The sequence below is a fragment of the Neovison vison genome, chromosome 6 (genome assembly GCF_020171115.1).
Source record: "Neovison vison isolate M4711 chromosome 6, ASM_NN_V1, whole genome shotgun sequence".
Classification (NCBI taxonomy): Eukaryota; Metazoa; Chordata; class Mammalia; order Carnivora; family Mustelidae; genus Neogale; species Neogale vison.
Genome location: NC_058096.1, coordinates 45,869,279 through 45,886,681, shown reverse-complemented (window position 1 = coordinate 45,886,681; position 17,403 = coordinate 45,869,279). Strand labels below are relative to the sequence as shown.

General features: G+C 39.4%; 1 protein-coding gene across 2 annotated transcripts in view; it reads right to left on the bottom strand.

The window, feature by feature from the left end:
* Positions 1 to 17,403, bottom strand: part of CRYBG3 (crystallin beta-gamma domain containing 3) — a 117,341-nt gene that overhangs the window by 96,432 nt on the left and 3,506 nt on the right. The window contains exon 2 of one of the 2 annotated variants that reach the window (XM_044251189.1): positions 3,542 to 3,608. The exons of the other annotated variant lie outside the window; for it this stretch is intronic. Within the exon in view, the coding sequence (XP_044107124.1) occupies positions 3,542 to 3,608 (67 nt within the window). The remainder of the gene's footprint in view (positions 1 to 3,541; positions 3,609 to 17,403) is intronic. 2 annotated transcript variants of the gene reach the window in all.

Below are 17,403 nucleotides of genomic sequence, written 5' to 3'. Positions count from 1 at the left end.
TCCTCTGAAGTAGGTAGATGGCAGCAGGGAATTAGAACATGCATTCCTACTCTTTTAAATAACAATAGATATGAATGCAACAGGACCAAGTATCTAAGACTATAAGACAAAATTGTAGAACCCACAGAAAAACAAAGGTAGAATATGGACTAAATATCTAGAAGTTTTGCCAGCTTGATACAAGAACCTAATTCAATAAAAATAAATTTATCTATCATTGGAATGATAAATGCTAGCATTAGAAATGGCTACAGGGGCACCTGGGTGGCTCAGTTGGTTAAGCAACTGCCTTCGGCTCAGGTCATGGTCCCAGAGTCCTGGGATCGAGTCCCGCATCGGGCTCCCAGCTCCATGGGGAGTCTGCTTCACCCTCTGACCTCCCCTCTCATGCTCTCTCTCACTTTGTCTCTCTCTCTCTCAAAATAAATAAATAAAAATCTTTAAAAAAAAAAAAAAAAAGAAATGGCTACAATGTTAAAAAACAGCAAACCTTGTATAGCATGTAAGTGATAACTAAGAATACAAGGATGTCCAAGGATAATATAAAGCTTCTATAGTCTTTAACTGTTTGAAAATATAATTGATTTTCATAGTTTAAACTTCTAACCAAACAATCATCAACATCCTGATTTGGCTTCTCAAAGTCAAATACAAAAAGAAAAGGATAAGAACATTTATTACTCATGAATCTGTTATGTTTCAGACTCAACAGGAAAAATGCTGTATATTTTTTTCTTATCATAGAAGGCATTATCATAAAATTCAGATTAACAAGATGGAAGCATGGGAACACAAATATCACATTACAGTGGAGTGCTGCTATAGAAAATTATTCATTAGAAAGAAAACACATGCACATTTTATTCCACTTGCTAATGAAAATACTTGAATTGAGACTATTTAGAATAACAAGACCATAAATATGGTTCTAACCCGTTTTCCCCAAGGTATGGTGCTACTGGTGTTATCAAAATATGTATTTCTGATGCCTGACAACAGGTATCTAAACCACTGGGGCCTATGTGGCTAGACTGAAGAAATCTTACTAGTAGTTTCTGGAAGATAAAGCAACAACAAGGGCCGAAATGCTCAGGCAACTGCAGTGAGAGAGACATGGCTCACTCTACATTACAAGCTAACTGCGCTGCCCATGTTTATGTAATGCAATGGGTCTCAAATCCTAAAAGAAACAATCTCATGACTATGAGCCATATTTGCTTGGGGACCCAGATCCCAAAGTGAAATTAACCTGGGCAATCAAACCAAGATATTAAGAATGCATAGAAAAGACGAATCATGGAGGCCCAGACACTATATCTGCCCAACGTATATATTTACTGCATCTACAAAGATGTGACTTTCTGGAACAAATCTCTGCAGGTATAAAGTAGGACTACAGGAAAGGCCAAGTCTGAAGGCTGAAGGTATTTTTTTTGTTGTTCTGTTTTTTTGGTGTTTGGTTTTTGTTTTTCAGTAAGAGCAGAGCCGAAGTAGTATAGTATCAGTTACAGGCTGAGTGGGGAAACAAACAGAGCCTCAGATGGGGGAAGGCAGCAAGGAGAGAATGTTTGGTGAAGGTCGGAAGCAATGAGGGATTAGGAGGTGGAGTGACAGGAGTTAGTAGCCAAAGAAACATCAAAGTTTGAGATCTCAAAAGAAAATATTTCTCATAAAACAACTCAAGAAAAAGGCTGCATATATACCATTAGAAGTAAAAGTCTTGACGTAAGGCAACTGAAGACATGCAAAAAGCCTTGCAGTGGTAAACCAGTAGGCTGGCTAACAGTTGGCTAAATTGATAGAAAAAGAGTAGGTAGAGATGTTATAAGGTCTGAGAGCAGGATTTTTTTTTTTAATTTTATTTATTTACTTGAGAGAGAGCGAGCATGGGGTGGGGCAGAGAGAGGAAGAAGCAGACTCCCCGCTGAGCAGGAACCCTGACACAAGACTTGATCCCAGGACCCTGAGATCATGACCTGAGCCGAAGGCAGATGCTTAAAGGAGTGAGCAACCATGGTGCTCCTGAAAGCTGGATTTAATAGCCAAACTAGCAAAGGAATGAAAAAAGATAAGGAAAGCAAGGTGATCTTGATTTTCTTTCTTTTAATAAAGTCAAAGAAATCAGATCCCTGCTATTTTCTCCCCAAAAATATTTATATTGTTAATTATGATAGGGGAAGAATGAAAACAGCTTTATCCTCACCATAACTAATGCCTTTGGACCTTATATAATGTTTAAAAGTCCCCTAATCAGTGATGAAGAATTCAGATGACTTTACGGTCCTTCCATTGACCAAGCTAATTTACTCTTTCATAGAAAGCACAAGCATTCTGCTTTACCAATTGTCACAAACTATGTAAAAAGAAAATTGCTGGGTCCAAACTCTATGACTGCGGGACAGATACGAAAGCTCGATCACATACTTGGCATCACACCACTGAAGAACAGAAACACTCAGGCTCTAGAAAATCACTTATGAGTAAAAAGAAATGGTACAAGGTTCAGTGATTTTTCAAGGATTTTTTTTTTAAGATTTATTTATTTTAGAGAATGGCAGGGAGCAAGAGCAGGGGAGAAAGGGAGAGAGAGAGAGAGAGAGAAAGCAAGTGGAGGAGAGAGGGGCGGAGGGAGAGACAGAGAATCCCCAAGCTGACTCCCCACTGATTGGGGAGCCCAATGCAGGCCTCCATCCCAGGACCTTCAGATCATGACTAGAGCCAAAATCAAGAGCTGAATGCTCAAATGACTGAGCTACACAGGCACCCCGATTTTCAAGGATTTTTAACCACACTTATCAGTAACTACCTAGGGAGGTGTGTAGCTTCTACTCTTTTCATGCTTGTCCTGTAGAAGCCGGTTCATATGTGAGCTGACCAAAATATCCATCACATACTAAGAACATGTTATTAACTTCCACCTGCCAAAAGCACTATCAGATGTTAGCAGTATTTGAAAAACACATCATAGGGGAGCCTGGGTGGCTCAGTGGGTTAAAGCCTCTGCCTTCAGTTCAGGTCATGATCTCAGGGTCCTGGAATCGAGCCCCGCATCGGGCTCTCTGCTCAGTGGGGAGCCTGCTTCCCTCTCTCTCTCTCTCCCTCTCTCTCTCTACCTGCTTCTCTGCCTGCTTGTGATCTCTGGCAAATAAATAAATCTTAAAAAAAAAAAAAAAAAAGAAAAAGAAAAACACATCATAAATCAAAGAACATCCTAGGAAAAGAAACTATGGAGGTCAGACAATCCAATTCACAGATCAGAAAACTAAGGACAAGGACATTAAATTCCTCAGGTGAAGGCCCCACAGCTGGTTAGTGGCAAAGCTAGAATAAGGACACTCCACTCTCCAACTCTCCCCAGTGACCCTCTCCCTCACCCGATCCCATCTAAATTCTAAGTCCCAACAGAGCTAGGCTGGATTGCCATAAATAATATAGTGCTCTTTTTGAAATGTAAAATATAAAATGAGACAACAGAATCTAAAAGAAGTAGGAACAAAAATTAAGAGAAACATTTGTTTAATATAAAATATTAAAACTATACCTTTACTGCTTCTGATGAAAGTACATTTTCCTTTTTCTGACTTGTGCTCATGGGCTCATTTTCAACACTGAAAAATAAAAACCACAGTTTCTTTGAAATTAAAAGAGAATTAACAAAATCATACAGCTTGAGTTTAAAGAAAAATCAAAAGGGCTTTTATATGCAATGCTCAAAAGACTCATGTACCAAATGTAAAAGAATATGCCAGGTGGTGGGTATTAAGGAGGGCACGTATTGCATGGAGCACTGGGTGTGGTGCAAAAACAATGAATACTGTTACGCTGAAAAGAAATTTTAAAAAAAAAATGTCTCTTGTGGGGCGCCTGGGTGGCTCTGTGGGTTAAGCTCTGCCTTCAGCTCAGGTCATGGTTCCAGGGTCCTGGGATCAAGCCCTGCATTGGGCTCTTTGCTCAGCGGGGAGCCTGCTTTCTCCTCTCTCTCTGCCTGCCCCTCTGCCTGCTTGTGATCTCTGTCAAATAAATAAATAAAATCTTAAAAAAAAAAAAAAAAAGAATATGTTGATTTGAACCTCCGCAGTTGAAAGCACATTCGAAAATATTCATCCAGGCCTCAGAAATTTTGGTGAGCCTATTATGTGCTACATTTTCTTATGCTGATAATCAGCATCACAGCAATGATGCACCCGAACAAAGAAGCAACACTGTACAACTATCACAACCTTGAAAATGATTAACACTCTACGATTTTATTTATATTAAGTTTCTCCATAGCCTTATCTTTTTTTTAAAGCCCATAGTGAGTACTATACGAGTAGAATCTATTTCTCCTTTGTCTTTATCAACATACCGGATCATCTAGTGAAGTTTGGGAATACTCAAATGTAAATGCAGGCTTATCTAGCCCCAAATGTGTCCCAGAGGGCACCTTAAGATCCTGATTTTCCAGACTGCCACTTCTAATTATCTTGTCTAGAATACCTTCACAGATGCCTTCTGAGAGGTTATAATAAATAGTGCTTCCTATTAGGCACACATACATTTCAAATACAAAAGTTTGTATTTCTAGGTTTATACATTATTTTGTTTTCATACTTAAGATGCTAGACAAACTGAACAGCTCCCCACTGAAGATTATCATGACTGTCTGCCATGCCCCAGGGATCACGTCTGGCCTTGAGTATGTGAGGACAAGTAGGTCAGGGTCTTTATAAAACTCAGGCTGGTAGGAGAGACTGATACACAAACTAATAATACAATTTGGTAAAAGTTATAGCTGCCAAATGAACAAAATACCATGGAGCACAAAGGAAGCAAGAACAGCAATTCTGCCTCCTCAGGAAAGTACCCACAGAGGAGACAAAGGAGGCAGGAATAGAGAACATGACATTTTCAGGAAACCATGTTTTGTTTGTTTTAATATAAGACTGGAGCACAACAACTTGGCAGAGTTGACTCTGCTAGATATGAGAATGATACCAGAAGCAGTGCCTGCCAGACTATGGAGAACCTGCCTGACCCGTTTCAGAAGTTGATCTTTGTCCACGAGCACGGGGAAGCCCTGAGCCAGGGGATAAGCATAAAGCAGGCGGAATGACTGAGAATGGGAAAACACGGGCAATTGTGGTGGCTGTGGCAAAGCAACTGAAAAGGAGTGGTCTCAATAGTTCAGATTAGACAGGATAGGAAGAGAAGACAGGATTTAGGCTACTTTTAGGTTTTCTATCCATAACGCCCAGTGCAGTTATGTAGACTAACCAAGGAACAAATGGTAATGGTTAAAACACAGACAGAAAGATGACAAGCATGTGGAAAATACAATGAAATTTAAATTTTATTAAGTCTCAGACTCTATGCAGAAATACACAGACCAACAAAACACAGTCACACTCACAAGCCTTTTAAATGTCAACAGCAAAAGCAACCAAGTAAAGAAGATGAATACATGAGCTGTGTGCTTAACAGGTGAAAACTCCATGTGAAAAATCAGGGACAGAAATGGAAAATATTGTACAATTCAGAATTATAACCAAATACATCTATATATCTATAAAATAAGAATGTCTCCAACACTGCTACTTTAAAAGTGAGTGGGTTTTTACCTCCATCTTCTATTTTAGCTTTATTTTTTGTCACAAGTTTGTTTACAATTCTTGTTTTAAATTAAATGTCAAATCTGGTCTATTTAAGCTCAAAAGAAAGAGAGAGAGAGACAGGTGCAATACATGTAAAAAGAGCACATCATAAGAATCTGGAGTATAATCAAGGATAATATTAACCTTAGTGATTTTATAAGTATATTCTCTAACTGTAATCTATTTTGAATGACCCATCTAAAAACTAAACATACAAGGATTTTAGTCTCCTAATTTTTGTGCCCTTTTTTTTTTTAAAGATTTATTTATTTGAGAGAGAGAGAGAGAGCACAAGCAGAGGGAAGAGAGGGAGGAGCAGGCTTCCGAGAGCAGGGAGCCCAATGTGGGGCGAGCCAAAAGCAGACAACTCAACTGACTGATTCACCCACGCGCCCCTAGTCTCCTAGTTCTTTTCAAGATTCCTGAAATTGTACTAAAGGGTGGTTATAGCACGTTCTGTAAACTTACTGCCTTAGTGAATTGGAAATGAAAATGGTAAGTTTCCTTTCCAGTACAAAACCTCTGTAGAAAATGTAGCTCCAGGTTCATGGGATTAACACAGATATCAGTATTCTCAAGTAGCTATAATTATATCCACTCTATAAACACACACAAAATGCCAGAAAAATATATTCATAGATCAGCACACAAGTATTCCATATTGAGCAAACAACTAAAAGAAACCCAAAAGAATATTTGACACTTCATAAAACGTTCTAAAACTTATAGCCTATGTTTAAGTCTCATGAATCTTACTGTTAAACAAAAATTTCAAAATGTGTTGAGTTCTAAAGTAAACAACACATTTTAAAGTTTTGGTTTAGCTATAAAAATCGATGTTTCAATTAAAGCTTTCCCCATCTCTTTTCTAGTTTACTAAAAAAAAAAAAGAATCCTTCTTAATTGATCTCTGGCATCTTCAAGATTGCTCTGTTTCAACACCTTCTTCCTGTCAAAATGATTGTTAAACTGATCATCCCACTGTGCAGTTTTAAAATCCTTTCAGTAAATCTCTTTCAGTTGATGAATAAAATGAGGAGTCCTTAGGATATAGAAAGTTATTCATATGGCTCCAGATACATGTGCCACATAGAACCACTTCACATTCTCAGAACATGCGAGGAAACCATTTTCTTCTCTGCCTCCTACATCCTTCAACACCTTGCCCAACTCTTAGCCCTTTACAATTTAATCCTAGCTTAATCTCTATTTGGGGGGGTTCTTATTGAACAATTCAATTGATACAATTGATACAATTCACACACTTCTGCTCTGGCTAACAAGAATTTGAACTCAAATTCAGAAATTGTATTATGCATGTCTGTATTCCAGGGCTAAGCACTGTCCCTGATACTCAAATATTTGTTAAATTTTTTTAAAAAATGATATCAAACAGGCTCTCCATTTGTGCCTGCTTAATCAAAAAATGTTGCATTGGGAACAATGTAATGCAAAACACACAAAAATAAAACAGAGTAGGTGAAAATACTGAAAACACTATACTTAGATGTCTGCTTAGTTAAAAAATATGTAACAGAAAAAGACTCGAAAGACTTGAAATAGTGTTCTCAGACTCTTTAATATATGAGAAAGAGAAACATGTCCAAATCCAGATGATCTCAAACCTTAAGAAAGTCGACCGACAATCCGTTCTTATTGTTCTTTCACAATTTAACCCCCTTTGGGACCTGGGGAATAGTTCAATAGCAGTATTTTTAGAAAGTACACATTTTGCTCATGGCAGGGGGTGAGGGGTAGGGATCATAACCACACGTAGGCAAGTAAGACTACATTGCATTTCTAAACAGCCGCATCTTAGCTAACAGAACTCTGGAAATTAATCCTTCAAAACAGCCCAGAAAAATATCAAGGTCAAAGTAACACTGAAGTTCCTCATTTTTGAAGCAACTTGAGTTAAACCATACCTGAAAACAAGGAACCCAACGTGCAGCCATTAACGTTTACCTTCCAGACAAACTAAGACAAACCTCTGGGCCAAGAAAAAAAACAGAGCACATTAACATTCTAGAGTCCAAATAATTTACAAAGAGGAAAGCCCCATCCTGTCAATGTATCTTATAGTCTTATTTTTTATTAAATCATAAGAGGGTTCCCCAACCACAGCAAAGCAGCAGCAGAAACTCACTCACCAGATAAGTACTGACCCCTCTGTTTTTAAATGCCCTTTAAGTGCTAGGCACTATTCTTGGCGCTGGGGTGCAGGCAACACACCACATGAAATCCTGGCCCTCACTCCTTCAGAATCCCTACCTAAATGCACCACAATCAGCTGGGCAATTGTATTTATAAAGCAAATCTGTGTGCCCAATTGTCAAGGATTCCACTTGGAGTGGATCCCAGGAATACACATTTCAATAACCGACGCCCTCTTCTTGGGGTTGTTGTGAAGCAGCTGGCCCTCTGACCACACTCTTGATAAACAATGGTCTGAGAGCCTTTCTATGTTCAGCAGAAGCCAACCACTGAGAGTTGTGTAAGGAAGAGAATGATCTAGTGTGAGAGATCTCCTGTTAGTACTATTTAAATGTGTTAAGTGTTGATAAAGTGTAAGTATCCATTATGTAGAAAACTCAGTCATGTAAAACATCACCGATTTTCCAACACCCAGGCCCTGCAGAGCTCCTGGCCCCCAAGAGCCTTTGCCCTAATGAGCATGAGAAGCATCGCTGAGTCCAGAGTGGGACCAACGAGAAAAAATACTCTCTTTCAGTGTGTACCACAGAATGAAGCACAAGGGATGCTGCTGGGCCTCACCCAGATTCAGTTCCTCACAGGGCAAGCACGCAACTTCCTAGATGGTCAACAGATAGACACGCAGGGACAGCACACAGACTCGGAGGATGGGGTGGAGACACAGTGAGGGAGAGGACGGCCCTCCACTCCTCCCTCTTCTGCAGCACGGCTGCTGGGCACTGCCTTTACTCTGCCTTTTCTCTCACACATCACTCCTGTGGCTGGATCAAAAAAATATGGAAATGTTAAAGAATTGAATACAGCTTTCATAACTGTCTTTTGGAGGCTTGCCCATTCTCTACAGATGCAGAAAATCTATTACTTCTTGCCATTTTTAGAAAGGAGGCAATGCTCGGTGCGGAAGATATCTGAATTACTGAATTACTGGCAGTAATTCTGACCATTTCTAAACACAAAGCCACTTAATAAAATGTAGTCCCCTATTTGGGAACGCCCTATTCATCTAAACAGTTCCCCAGATTCACTGTCCACGGGGACTTTCCACTGTCCCTAGGGAAATGAAGGACTTCCCTTCTCTCCTTCCTCTTTATCCCACTCAGCCTGATGCTGCCTGAAATCATTTTCCCACTGATTTTCACTTCCATTGTATGAGGTATGGTCTGCAATAGAGGAACCAGCGGACCCGAAGACAGGGAAAGAGAGTCAAGGCATATCTTGTTTTCTCGTCTGCCACTAACCTAAACTACTTCTGGGTCTACTAAACAACATCACCCTCTCCACCACAACTCCATCAGGCCTCCTGCCTGACATGTTGTTCTTCACCTCAGAGTCTACTTGTCACCATTCCTTTGATGAAACTCTAGAAGCAGCCAGAATCTGGCCTTCCTCTGAAATGTGATCAAATCATACTTGGTCCTCCAGGTATGACTTTACCATGGAAAAAATAATAGAGAACAAGAAGGGGTCTTTTACCTATCCACACCCTTTCCTGCTGTCATTAGTAGCGAAATGCTTTGCAAAATGGACTTATGTTTCAGGGACAGACCTTAGGGACAAAGGTCACTTCAGTCAAAATGCACCTTTCTAAATCCGATTTTTCAAATATGTGAAATGAAAGCATCAGACGAGCTCTCTGCTAGATCTAAAATCCCATATGATCCTCCAGTTGCAGAAAAAATGGAAAAGGAAACAGACTAACCTTGAAGTTTTTGTAGTGAAGGAACAGAGAGACTCTAACCAAGAAACCAGCTCAGTATCAAAATTAATGCTGGGACATTCTGAGAAAGAGACAGAAACTTGTGCAGTCCTTGTTTCCAACCTACTGAAGCCACCCCGGGGGCCTGTTCTGTATTCCCTTAGACTACCCTCTCCGCCCACACTTGGGTCCTTAAATACAGTATGGGCTTTCATCCCCACAAACTTTCAAAGGGTCTGCTTCTGCCTTGGAGGCATCTATACTACCTTGGAATTTTTTCTTACAAACACAGCTTCACAAGGCAAGCTTAGAGGTTCTCTTTGTTCAATATTTGACTGCAGGCATGTTATGGATTAAACACTTTTGTGCACTGGCCTGGTGCGGCCATCTACCATTTCCAACCCTGCTTCTATGGGGACAGAGTTCCACACTGATGATTTACAAACAGCCATCTGGAAAACTGTCCATTCATAAACAGTGACTGCCAGTGGCAGACTAGTACTTGTATTTTTCAAGTGACCATTAACAGAATATAAAACAGGCGGTTATGGCACTATTTCTGGGCTTCAAATTAAAAGGTAACTAAAAGCTACAATTTTAAGGCAGTCAAACAGCATGTATTTTAGCTCAGACATCTGGCAAACTCTTTGGAGAAAAACTGGGAGAAGGGAGGAAAGGTAATAAACATGATTATGAAGCTCTGTTGCTCTGCAGCCTTAGCCTCTTCTGACAGTCCCTCCCCATCATGTCCGCCTTCTCCTGTAATTTATGTTTCCACTTGGAAGCTGATTTACTTCCTGTCCCCTATTCCATGCCCCCAAAACAAGACCCATAATTGCAGTTCAGTCACAGGCTAGAGAGGACATTGGTATGTTTGATGTGTGCCTGAGCTGTCTACAGGTGACACCAGTAACTGCTCTCCTCTCCCAAAGTCCTCTACCCCACACCCTCCAGATTCTGAACATTTATGACCTACCCCACATAAATCAACACCCTCAATCTTTTGCTGTGACATGAACTCGAAACAGTGTTCTGGCTGCCCTCTAAAATGGGCACCAATTCATGTAGTATTCATCAAACTGTCCTAAGGAAGAGGCACTGGAGATCCAAGGACAGGCCAGACTGTGCCTTCCCAGAGCCTGACCAAGGCTGACCTCACTTCTAATCTCCAACTCAAATTCCTTCTCACTGCAAATCTTCCAGACATCAACAAGCCAGCAATCTTTGTGAGAATATATAAACATACACACATACATAAACATATATAAATCTGCATCCAAATGATACTTTCAAAAAGTAAACATCTCAACTCCCTACCTTTGCCTACCTCCTCTGGCCCCCAACTCCCTTCCCCGTGTCACTGACAGCCACTCTTCCTTCCATTCTGTTGGCTCTGCTCACTCTGGCATCTGTGCCAACATGATCCTGCCCCAGAGCCCTGGAATTGGCTGTTCCCACTGCCAGGAAAGCTCTTTTCTCAGATTTCTCTCCCACTCCCAAGTATCATCCAGGTCTTTACTCAAATGTTATGCAAGAAAGGGGTCTTTCATAACCATTCTCTCTAGACCTTACTCCAGTCTCATTACCTCCATCGTGTCCCATTCCATCATCCTGCTTTATCGTACTTCAGAGCACATTATGTATTATAGAACTTGTTAATTTTCTACCCTCTCCCATTCAAATGCAAACCCTACACAAGCAGAGGCACATTTAGATATTCAAACTGAATTCTGAAAAATGATGACAAAACAAATTTTTAAAGGACTAAATTTAGAATTATTTTATAATTTGTATAAATATAGATACTATTGCAGAAAATGTTAAAGCATCATTGTTGAGTGAAAAAAAAATAAAGTTCAAAATCCTGAAGAGAACTTCCACTTTTTGTAAAAAATATGTATATATGTGGACATATACGTAAGAACAGTATTTGTCTGAGTGGGTAGGGTTATGAGTTTTACTTCTTTTTTGATTTTATAGTTTCATACCTGTTTTATAATAGCATATGTTACTATTAAAAGGACAAAAAAATACAAAATATTGTAGTTGATTTCAAAAAGCAAACAAATGCAGGCTATTGGCAATGAATTTAGCATAGACAAATTACAAAATACTAATACCACAAATTACATAATGGTAATTCCTTTGTATCAATAATATATACAATATTGCCAAATGAGATCCTTATTTGCCTTCAGAGAACAAAGACATAATCGAAATTATTATAGTACATATTTCTAGTTCAGACTAATAGAGCAGAGTGCCACCCCTCCAACCAGGGTATATTCCTTGGTGATCTGACAAGACAATAAAAGGCTGAGAATTTACATCTTGCCTAACTTGTCCCCAGTTCATAAAATGGAAAACTCACAGTATTCCATTCCTTGTCATAAGAAGCATGGCAATTATAAGAATTATCCTCTGCCACTAAGGTAGTATCCATGTTTTGTATAAATTTTAATTCAAAGAATAAAGCACAAATTTCTAACATATCTTTAGAAATTACATGAAACTACTATTTGTGAGGGCACTAAAATGCCATTTTCACATCATTCCTCGCATTGTCATCTGTGCTACTTGTCATAAGGAAGATAGAGAAGCCAGTGTGTTGTGTTAATGAAACCAAAATTGTATTTCATAAAAATCTAAAGATTGGCTTTTCGATTTAATTCCAAAAGTATAACAATTATATAGGTTGGATGAGTAGCTAAATAGCTAAGTCCTCATCTATCATTACCAGAAGTCAGTATAAGTTATCTAAAGCTTATAAATCAAGAAAGAACAGCATGGCATTGTTTAGGCACATGTACAAAAATACCAGAAGAACCAGATTAAGCAAGATTAAAACTTTCCACTAGGGGCGCCTGGGTGGCTCAGCCAGTTAAGTCACTGACCCTTGGTTTCAGCTCAGGTCATGATCTCAAGGTGCTGACGTGGAGCCCCCAAGCAGGTTCTAGGCTTAGAGGGGAGTCAGCTTGAGGTTCTCTCCCTCTCTGCCCTACCTCCCAGTCACACATGTGAGCACTCTCTTTTAAATCTTTAAAAAGTTTCCTCTAAAAAGTGTGTCAAGAACGGGCCCACACCTGTCAAATGCTCCTACAGCCCTGACTGTCACCTCAGCACTTACTTTAAGGGAAGGAAGATTTATGCTATTATCTGCCTTCCCCACTAAAGTGCATGTATACTTTGAGCCAAAGACCATGTTTCAGTGTGCACACCACTGGATTCGCAGAGCCTAGCACAGTAACTTGTACACGGGGTACTGAATGAATTCTTGGTAAACATGGATCAAGTTTTCATCCCTGACTTTTCCAGTAAAACAAAAAAAGTCTTCCTAATATACAGGCATATTGATTTTGTACACACCTATTATTCCATGGAGTTTGGGCTGGTATGCTAAATCTGAAAGAGACTTTAGAGATGAGAGCCACCTGTCTCGATTTTTCACCAAAAGACTGAAAGTATTAATGACATGCCAGGATCATGCTGTTATTCAAAGTGTATGATGGGTGATCTCACAAAAATGAGGTAATATTTAACTGCACCCAGTTTTGCATTACAGATTAATAATATAGAAGCCTCACTCTTAGAAAAATATCAAAATACAAATTTCTCTGCATATAAATATTACTTTATTTACAGCCTTAATTGTAACTTTTCTCATCTGAACAAGTTAATGTAGTTCATTCTTTCTTTGGAAGATCTCTGCCAAGTCAGGATCCTAAGTTCTCTCGATTTTTACTCATTTATACACAGATATTCACCAGGACTTAAATTAGTGTTTCCTTCCCTGAAGTAGGTAATTCACATAATTTTTTTACATATAAAAATGTATAAAATGAGAAGTCTCCCTCCTGTTGCTCATTTCTTGAGCAAGTCTCCCATCCCCCCTTGTTAACACAGCCAGAGCAAGACTTATTTCACACTCCCTCATTTATATAAGAATGGGAACGTACTACACACAGTGATTTCCAGCTTGCTTTTTCTTCTTCTTAATGAATCCTGGAGGTATTTCCTTATCAGTACAAAAAAAAAGCTTTGTCATTCTTTTTGGCAGCTGTGTAATATTCTCTTACATGATTGGACCATGATTTATCCCTTCGTCTACTTGATGGCACACAGGTCTATTTCTTCTTTTGCTATTACAGTAACACTGCAATGGTTAGCCTTGCATAGGCAATGTCGGGCCTGTCTGCGAGCTATGTACATCTGATGGAATTCCTGCAGAGGAAGTGCTCAATCAGAGTATGTGAATATGTAGTACTGAGAAAACCTGTCCAAGGCTGGGGACCAGTTTATTCTCCCACCAGTCACCACTTCCAGTTTACCCACCTCTAACTCAAGTTTTACTTATCAATTAGACGGAATATGGTGTCTTGCTAATACTTCCAGTTTGCATATATTTGGAAGGAGATTGACCCTTTTCATGTGATTAAATGTAAATTTGTCATTTGATAGATACATACATTTGTTTTCCTTTTTTGTCGGTTGTCAGGACCACAAAGTCTTTATTGTACAGAGTGCTGACCTGAGCCATCTGGGCAGATGGCCAGCTGCATGCCATTGTTTTTTATTTCCATTCGAAACTATTTTCTAGGGCCAGCTTTCTTTTATGGGTCTTCCTAAGTTAAGCAGAGGAAGCAATCACATAATGCTGTAGACTCTGAGTTCAGGAAGGAGAATTTGACTCTACCACAGAGGCTGTGAGACTTCTGACTAACTATTGGACCTCTCCAAGCCTTAAATTATAGATCTGTAAAATGGTGTAAAGATACCTCTCTTAAAGGCTGCTAAGGATTAAGCAGATGTGTATATTTAAAGTCTCAGGCACAGGGCTTGGGTCTAATTAAGATCTTAATAAAGGACAATTTAGTTTTTGTCCTCTCTAATCTGTCAGGCAACAACACAACAACCCCCCCCCAAAAAAAAGCCAAGGGAAAAAACACTTGACTAAGCAGTTGTCTCACTGCTTTGGGGGTACCCGCAATTAAATATCCCCAAGGGATTACACTTTGAGGGATAGTCCTGATGGAGCTTTACCACTGGCCATTCACAACTGCCAACCAAATATTAAGACTGAGCTATTTCTGGTCGCAAAGCTTCAACTTGTTTTTCTATCAACATCAAGCTATTTTGTGTAAGGATCTCCACTCATGTGAAGTGTTAATTTCCAAGAGGATGTGCTTTTCTGCCTCCATCTAGAACTTGCCAAAGTTGTGGAGTCTAGGAAGAGCAAGAGGATTCCTAGAAGCACTTGCCACTCACCCTGCTGGTCCAGTTACTGTCCCATCTTCCCAGTATTCTGGTTAGCAAAGGATGTTAATCAAACTATGTTCAGAGAAAAGTTAATAATGTGGGAAGATATTCTGAAAGCCCAAATAAAGCTCTCATACAATATTTGATGGTCATGAAACAGTAAGTATGTTCTGAACCAAAAAAGTCACAAATGCCAAAAACATTTTTGGCTTATAAAAGAGCTCATCTTGAGAACAGAGATATACCTTTTTGTCTCTTCCACTAATTTATGAACTCTTCAAGAGCACTTTTGATTATTCACTGATCTTTATCCTTACTGCATGGTATATCTCACACATAGTAGCTATTCAAATTTATGGAATGAACAGAGTCCAAATAAATGATGTTTTAAGCTTTTGTTTCATGATGATCTTTTCTTTTCAGGAGATAGCCCAGATTATTTTTCTGAGTTTAAATTTACACCAACCTATGTTTTCTCACTACAACAGTTGTATCAGCATTTCTAGTATATTTAGGCTGCAGTGTGATCAGAACTCTAGTTAGGAAATGAAATATTTTATCTTGAAGGGAACATTATTTTCCTTTTCACAAAATCTGTTAATATCCCTTTACATATTTTCCTCTGAGATGAAAAAAATTCTATCATTGTTTCAATACAGTTAGAAGTTCTGAGAAGATAAGCTTATTGTGGGTCGTGAGGTACCTGCTACTTTAACATTTAGAATGTACAACTGAGTTAGTTTACAAGGAATGCCCTAACCAAGAAACAGAATCCCCAAATTAGGCAACTGGAAGACACCTTGTTAAATCCCAAAGAGAAATCTCACTTGAAAGAGGATATAGTTTCAATGCCTTAAAACAGTCTATATTTCGGGGCGCCTGGGTGGCTCAGTGGGTTAGGCCTCTGCCTTCGGCTCAGGTCATGATCCCAGAGTACTGGGATCGAGCCCCGCATCAGGCTCTCTGCACAGCGGGGAGCCTGCTTCCTCCTCTCTCTCTGACTGCCTCTCTGCCTACTTGTGATCTCTCTGTCCAATAAATAAATTAAAAAAAAAAAAGTCTATATTTCTACTCTATTTCCAAAGGTAGCTTCTGTGCTTTCAGTCAACCTGGGATTTCAAGATTCTCATTACATATATACTGCTGAGGACTTCTGGAATTTTCCAGTCATCTTTATTACAATGGATATGAACTGTTGATGGAGTCCTTCAAGACCACACAGGTCTCCCCTATTCAAATAAACTAGTTACCAAGTATTTTCTATACTGCTTTCAAATCAATGAAAATACAATCACCATGAAAGTCAGAGAACACAGCTCCTTTTCCTCACACACCTGATGCTGTGGTCAGCACTGGTTCTTTAAGTTGAAGGCCAGCAGCTCTCACGCATCAGGGGCACAGCTGATATTTTTTAATGAGAGTATCTCCTGCACAGCAAGCCCCTAAAGGCCTGGCTCCACCCATTTAACACCCTCAGCCATGGTGAGAAGCAAAAATTCTCTGAACTTTAACAGAGAGCCAAACACTGTAGAATCCTTTCAAGATCCCTCACATCTCTAAATGCCCAGCTCAAGACGGAGGGTACTACTGGCTGAAACCCACTAGTAAGTGCTTTAATACTCTATCAACAATGATACACTCCTCACCTGAGCGAGGTAAAAGAAATAAGACACAGTCTCCGTCCTTGGTCTAATGACTGTCTTACCTTTTTCAATAACAATATACTAGAACACTGAAAGGAACAGTTAAAAAAAAAAAAAGGTATATCTGAAATGGGCCACATTTCTGCCACCGATTCTGGAAGAGAGTTCGAAAAATTCCAATTGACTTACATATTCAAATGTTTTGAATGAGCCTAGTTCAGAACGGTGGTGGGCAAGATGATGTGGAAAAAAGAACCAGAGCTTTAGAGTCAGAGAAACAGAGGTTCAAATCTCTCCCCTGAAACTTACTACTCTCATGATTTGGGGTAAATATTTTTCTATTGGGAGAGGTATCATAACTCCCATCCACCTGGGTGGAGGTGTTTGGATTATCCCAATTACTAGAGGATGCTACTGGAAATTAATTAGTGGGTGGGGTCATGGATGAGAAATGACCTGCAAAGGACAGCAGAGTCCAGTTCCACCAAGAATTGTTCCACCCAAGATACCAACAGTGTTCACCATTGAGAACTTTTCACCCTCATTTTCCTCAATTGTCAGAATAGTGATAGGCATACCAACCTTCAAGGCTAAAGGTGAGGTTTAAATGAGATGCTGAAAGTAAAAGTACCCAGCCCAGCAGTACATGCACAATTAGCGATTGGTAAATGCTGATCTCACCTTAGTATCCCCTTTCCTGAGTTAAAATGTCATACAGAGCTCCTTTTAAACAGGTCTATCATGTGTGATATAGCAAAGAAACAAAAGTGAGCAATCATTTTCTCTAAGTGGAGAACATTAATAGGCAGGTATTCTCCAAATTTCACATTCTAGCAGTATCTGTTTAACAGGCTTTCACAATGGTCTAAAACTTAAATTGAGAACCAAATACTGTCTAGAGAATCCCGTGACCCACCTCCAATCTTTCTTATTACGTCTTTCACTCTGTCCCACTAATGTA